Genomic DNA, 7,113 nt, shown 5'->3' on the forward strand with positions numbered 1-7,113 from the left:
CAGGAAACATTTAAAGAATTTTTTTACCAGAAAGAATGTGATCAATATACAAAACAATGTTGCATATTCATAACCTAATGTTCTTTAGTTATTGTAATAGTTGATTGACTTAGGTGTTACTCAGCATATACCCAACTATCCCATGCAAGTTAATGGATTTATGTTGTTCTAAATGTGTTAAAATGCTTCACTTAGGTGTTACTCAGCATATGGTCTGCGGATTATCCACATTGATTTCATGATTGAGAAGAACACATCACATTGACCAAGATCAGACCATCAACCATATTAGTGACCCCCACTAAGATTAGCAATGTAATTTGAGTAATCATCCAAAACAGACAATGAACTTTGAAATGTAATAAATCTAAAATCAATTCCTAAATTGTACACCAAACTTCCAACGTTAAACCTTGAACATTTTCAATTAATGTTATCGAGTTGATATGCATTTGATTATCTAGGTATATCGTAAATTGTTTAGATTCCCCTGTTGAATAATGACGTGAATGTATAGTTTTACGTTTAACCGTAAACACGAGGCTTTAGTTTGGTTGTCTAACTAATGATTTGGATAAGACAAAATCATTTGATGAGTGGATTCTTAAAATTAGTGAATGTAATATTGGTGGCCCTAATGATGGTGAAGTTGAAATTGAATTTCTAGAAGACGTTGTTGTTCGCTCTACAGGTGACCATATTCATTCAATTGTATCCACCATTTATCCATCATTTGAAACCCATCTTGATGATCCATCATATTTTCAAGATAAAGCTATTTTGGTACCTACAAATGAAGAATTCGATGCTACCAATGACTACATTTTAGGATTGATGAAAGATGAAGGGAAAACATATATGAGTTCAAACTCTTTATGTGAGATAGAGTTACCAGATTTTTTTTGAGGAATCAATCTACTCTTCAGTTGTGTTGAATGGTTTTAAGGCGTCTAGAAATTCTAACCATAAACTTACACTAAAAATAGGTGTTCCAGTCATATTACTTCGTAATATCAAAACAAGCCAAAGGACTATGCAATGGTACTAGATTACATATTGTTAGGATTGGAAGACACGTCATTGAAGCATGAATTATATATGCTAGATTCTTCAACGATACTACTTATATACCTTGCATGAAGTTAACTCCGTCTAATAAAAGAATCTCATTCCGTTTTTAGCGGAGACAATTCCCCATAGTTGTTTATTTTGTTATGGCCATTAATAAAAGTCAATGACAATAATTATCAAATGTTGGATTATATTTGCGTAGGCCCTCTTCACTCATTGTCAGTTATATGTTTTTGTTTCTCGTGTCACAAATGAAAAAGGATTGAAAGTACACATATATGACGAGGGTCGTCCAACTAATAAAACAAAAAGTTATGTCTACAAAGAGATCCTTCAACGATTATAGATATTTAAGTGTTTCATTGTTTTTTTTTAGACATTTCAATGTTACCAATAATACTAAATTTGTTTCTGTTGCTTTATTTTTTTTATAGTGTCAATTTTTTTATACCTTTATATGTATATTTTTATATGTTCTCCGTATTTTACGCGGGTCCTAATCTAGTTACATTAATAATTAAACATTGTCATTCTTAATAACATTACATTATAATCCATTGGACCATGGTTACAAAATTAATTAAACTTTTATAATAAAAGCTTAAAATTATTAATTAATTAGTTTAAATAATTAATTAATTAAGAGATTTTTTAGTTATATAAAATTATAATCGTTGATTTAAATAAATATATAAAATTATATCATTTTATAATCTGTATTAATTTTGTTTTAATATTATTAATTTAATATATTTAAAATGAAAATTTTAGATTTTGAAATTTAAAAAGAATCAATATGATATTAATTAGGAGTTGACAAATGACAAAATAAAAATAAAACTATTTTTTTATTATTATAGAAAGATTAGAATAGAGAAATTGCATTTTTTATGTTATACATAATTTAGTTTTAATTTATTATAATATAACAAAACTCATCATATAGTTTTAAATAAAAAGGCCATACATTTATTTTTTAAATGATAAAGTTGGTAATTATTTCAAACAATTTTACAGAACATTTATTATTATTAATTATTATTCATAAAAGAAAATTACTTTGTTGTCAAGTTGACTTGACTATTCACGTAGCGGTTAGGTTAGTTGAGGAGATGTTGGCGTGTTACAGAAAAACTGATTCAAATTCTCACCTTTTCTTTTCTTTCTTTTTCTAATTGCATCATCAATTATCATTATACAAAACTAAAAACTTCAATATCACACATTTAACAAAACTAATATTAACAAATATTAAAATACAATATATCACGTTATGTTGAATCAACTTAACACCAAATTTAATACTATTATAACTTTTGTCGATTACTTTCATCAACCTAATTTATGTAATGTCATGTCATTTGCTCCTAATGAGAAAGAAGTACCTTCAATAGGGTTGTTGTCATTATCACAATGTCCTTCACTTTCTAATCACAAATTGTATGCATCAAGCAATCAAGAAAATGCATTTTTCCACTTTTTGACACAACCAATTGACATCACAAAAACCTTAAAATGGATCATGATTCTTGTGTACATTTTTTCATTAAATAAAATCTCAAATTTTGTAGGATTTGTCTGAAGCAAATATAATGAGTTTTAAGATTTAAGAAGAAGATTTTTGTTTCTTTGGAACCCGATAGGCTCCAACAACACAAGCATGGTCTCTTTCAAAGGGTTCAAGTGTCACTTGCTCCATCGGTTTAAATTGCTCTGCTTGCAGCTTCTTCACTTCAGAAGCAAACACAGCCTCAGCTGGAACTGTAGAATCTATGCAGTTTGCCTATTGAAATATGTTTATATTAAATTAATTCCTAAACGTTATGAAAGATTGACCTTGATTTTGATATAAGGTTCAAGAACTGACCTTAATTGATATAACAAAATAGCCTCCGGATTTCAAGAAATAGGATGCATTGAGTGCTAAAATTCTAGCCTGAAAAAGGAATATAAAACAATCAAGTACAATGGTAGAGCTAGTGAAAGCAAAAGATACTAAAATTTTGACAAATCAAAGATACCCTTGTAACCATTTTAGAAAAAGAATACAAAAAATCGAATCAAATGACAAAAGTGGCATCAGAAACTCGGTTTTTGCATCATACAAGATGTCCTGAAGGGGAATCCGAGTAGCTCATCATATGCCAAATTGTAAATCAAACAGAATCCAAGAATGAGACTAAAAAAGAACAAATATAATAGAAATATTTGAGATGACAATAAACAACAACAATGTAAAATAAATGTAAGCATATAATGTTGTGAAAGAAAATGAGAGTGAAGGAAAAAGGGACCTGATCAGGTTGAGCAACATCAGAAAAAATAACATCAACCATGCTAACAAGCATTCTGTACTTGGCTGGATGTCTGGCATCTTCAATAATAGGAATAACATTTGTCCTCTTTTTAGCCATATTCACCAAATCTCTACCACTTCTATGAGAAAATTCAACAGCATACACGACTCCAGTCTAATAGTAGAAAAGGAACAAAGCAATTAACTTCTTGATATCGATTTAGATATGATCTATCAAATGAGAAAAGCAATCGTCTTTAATGAACCACTTACAGGTCCAACAAGATCAGATACATGAGAAACAGTTGTGCCAGATGCAGCTCCAAGGTAAAGCACACGAGAACCAGGTTTCTGAAACCAAAAAATAAGAAAAAAGCTCAATGATCAATTGAACATCACTGCTTCGATGATTTACAAAACTTACCATCCAAATATTGTCAACCCCTCCAAGAACAGCAGCAGCCAACTTTGATCTAAAGGGATTCCATACTCTATACTCGATCTTTGTTCCATCTTCATTCTGAATCCAATCAAATTGAAAATATGTCAAACTCAAATCAACGCAGACACTAATTCAATATAAAACAGATATATGTTAAACTATGAAAAAAACTAATTTGATTTTTATTAACTTGTACCTGAACAGAGATCCTCTTCTCATTATAAACAGCTTCACCAGGCACCATGTTTCTAGTGCAAAGAGCATCTTCCTTACCTTTAGCAATAAACACACCATCGTGTCTATGTGGTTCAACGATAACCTTACTCCCTCCCTTCATTCCACCACCACGTCCTCCTCTGCCACCACCGCGACCTCTACCGCCGCCTCTTCCACCAGCGCTTCTTCCGCCGCTGAATCCTCCTCCTCCTCTGCCTCTGCCTCCTCCTCCTCCTCTTCCTCTACCGCCGCCATCTCCACGGCCACCCCTGAATCCACCGCTTCCACCACGTCCTATAATCAAACATTAATAAATTCGTTTAATATCAGTAAAGAAAATAAAATTATTGTTCGCATTACGGGGAGAAACATACCTCCTCTGATTGGAGCTCTCATGTTTGTATTCAAGAAGAGGATTACTGCTGTTGCGGCTTGTTAGGGTTTATGTGTGAAGTAGTTAGCAGGGTTTATGGATTCTTATAAGAATAAGGGGTTTAGGGTTCTGGTTCCACATCTCTCGACAATCGCTCATGTGATGTCATATAATTTTGACAATAATACATAAGTGGTCCCTTTTGTTTTATTCAATTCGAATATTTTCTTCCAAACAATTTTGTTACAAGATTGGTCTTTATGGTTTAAATTTCTTTTTACACTCTTTTTATTATGTTTTACTTTCTGTTTATTTTCAATTTAAAAAATAATAATAAAAAAACACTCTCACCCCTATCTCAGTCTTCTTTATCCTCAAATACTTTTAAATCTTCTCATATTTCCCTTTTAAATGGAAAACATGAAATTGATTTCGAAACAAAATCAAGATAGCATCTTCATGACAAAGATGAACGAAAGAAAATCAAAATATGAAGTTGATTAGAAACAAAATCAAATATCAAAATCTAGAGTTGATTGGAAGGCATCCCAAATACACTATTTTGAATCGGTATGTTGATCAAACATGAAATATGAAATCAAATCTAGTACCATCATCAAACTTGAAATTGAAAATCATAAACGTAAATAGATGTTCTTTTTCCAAGTTAATTTCTAGGTTTGGAATTGAGTATAAATGTAGTGCTTTTGTATCAGTATCCTGATTAAAGTTCATTTAGCAAGTAGGTTATTGTGTTTCTTTCTTCAATGAAGATGATAAAGAGTTCAGACTTAACAATCTAAACCTACCAAAGAATAACCCATAAGCATGAATGGAAGATCAGCTTTGGAATCAAATATGAAGGTATTGGGAAAAAATACAAGATTGACATATTCTATAGTGGTTGGTGGTGAAAAGTCCACTAATATGAAGACCTGGCAAATCAAACATAAATGTTAAACATGGGAAACCTTACAGCTCAATCAAGATGCAAACTAGGGATGAACATTTGGACTGAAAAACCAAAACAAAATTGAAACCTTTTAGGACCGTATAAGCTATTCGGGTCGCTTCTCATGTATGTATTTTAGGCTTATTCGGTTTGGGTTATCCGAATAGCATCTTAATCGAGCCTAAAGAACCGAACCGAAAATTGAAAAGTCATAATTTTTAGGGCAACTCTGAATTGTTATAGCGTCTTTGTTATTTGTCTGGTTTACCTGATTTTTTTTCCAACTTGTTTTCACAATTTAAACTGTTGTTTACGTAGTTTACATGAATTTTTTTGTTACATATTCATGAGATACATACCCCTAAACATGAGGTATTGGAGTTGATTTTTTTTGTTTCAGCATGCATGTAGGATTTTAAGGCAACTTTGAACTGTCATAACATTTTTGTTATTTGTCTGATTTGTTTAATTTTTTTTCTACCTCGTAGTTAACAATTTAAACTGTTATTTACATAGTTTATATGCATTTTTGGTTGTATATTCAATGAGATACATACTCCTAAACAAAGGGGTATTAAAGCTACTTTTTAAAACTAAGATTTACTTAATTTTTTTAATAGATCATACATATGTGTGAGATATTTTGTCCCCATAGAAGAAGATTTCAATATTTGTAGATATATGGTTGGATCATTCAATCCACATTTGAATTTAAATAATTTGACTTCCTTTGATAGTTGTAAATGTTATCCGATTTGTTCGAGTTATTCGATTCTTTTTCGGTACTATTCAGTTCTTAATTACATTGTAAATGTTATTTGGTTTATTCGGGTAATAAACAAACCAGACCGGTTAATATCCAAACCAAATCAGACCCATGTTGGTTTAATCGATCTGGTTTTTGGTACCAGTAGATAATCTTATTCGGTTTTCGGGTTATTCGGGTTTGGTCTGGCTCCGACCCGGATAACATCCCTAGTGTAGACAAAAGATTAGATGTTAAAAGATTAGATATAACATCTCAAATCATAGAGAAATTATGTCAAGGAGCTTATGGTGTACACGCGTAACAACGATATGACGAAAACAAATATCAATGATCAAGTGTTGATTAATAGGTTTAAACACATTGATAGAGGAAATGAAAGATCTTCACCCACACTGTGTTGAATCCCCTTCGACAATAAATAAATAAATAAGCAAATAATTTCCGCTTTCAACTTAATCTCTTCCCTCGAAGGATTACGTGTCGCCTTTTGGGTACGAAGTCTCTCTCAATATTCTTAGTTTAGATAAGATGAACGGTTGGGAGTATTTGCAAATGAATGATGGGTAGGGGTGAGGATTGTTGGAGGTGGCGGTGGAGGATATAAGTGATAATATTGCCATATGATTATGATAGAGAGAAATTACAAGATTCTCAATGAAAATCATAAAAGCTACAAGGAAGAAAATGGAGAATAAATACTAGCAAGAGAAAACCCTACTGGGCTAAATCCTAAAGGGCCCATAAACATGTGGGCTAATAACATATAGGATAACATCCCCCATCAAATTCACAATGCCACAACAATAAGCATTGAGAGTTTGTTACATAATAACCGAAAACTGAGAAGCCGATAGAGCCTTCGTAAAAATATCTGCAAGCTGCAAGGTTGATGAAAAAACAGAAGCGATATGGTTCTGAGCTGTAAGCGATGACGGGTAAAGTGACAAACGATCTCAATGTGCTTCGTCTGCTCATGGAAAGCAAAATTCTTCGC

General features: G+C 31.8%; 1 protein-coding gene and 1 non-coding gene across 2 annotated transcripts; both read right to left on the minus strand.

Moving 5' to 3' along the window:
• Positions 1-2,526: 2,526 nt before the first annotated feature.
• LOC111908438 (rRNA 2'-O-methyltransferase fibrillarin 2) lies at positions 2,527-4,555 on the minus strand. The gene is made up of 7 exons (XM_023904268.3): positions 4,400-4,555; positions 4,006-4,319; positions 3,792-3,887; positions 3,641-3,718; positions 3,366-3,542; positions 2,939-3,007; positions 2,527-2,854 (listed from the first exon to the last, which is right to left on the minus strand). The coding sequence occupies exons 1-7, from the start codon at positions 4,419-4,421 to the stop codon at positions 2,678-2,680; spliced, it is 933 nt and encodes a 310-aa protein (XP_023760036.1). The 5' UTR covers positions 4,422-4,555; the 3' UTR covers positions 2,527-2,677.
• On the minus strand, positions 3,147-3,218 carry LOC111908581 (small nucleolar RNA snoR60). Its single transcript, XR_002855909.1, has one exon. It is a non-coding gene; the product is annotated as a small nucleolar RNA snoR60 (small nucleolar RNA).
• Positions 4,556-7,113: the final 2,558 nt, after the last annotated feature.

Source organism: Lactuca sativa, chromosome 8, assembly GCF_002870075.4.
Source record: "Lactuca sativa cultivar Salinas chromosome 8, Lsat_Salinas_v11, whole genome shotgun sequence".
NCBI lineage: Eukaryota > Viridiplantae > Streptophyta > Magnoliopsida > Asterales > Asteraceae > Lactuca > Lactuca sativa.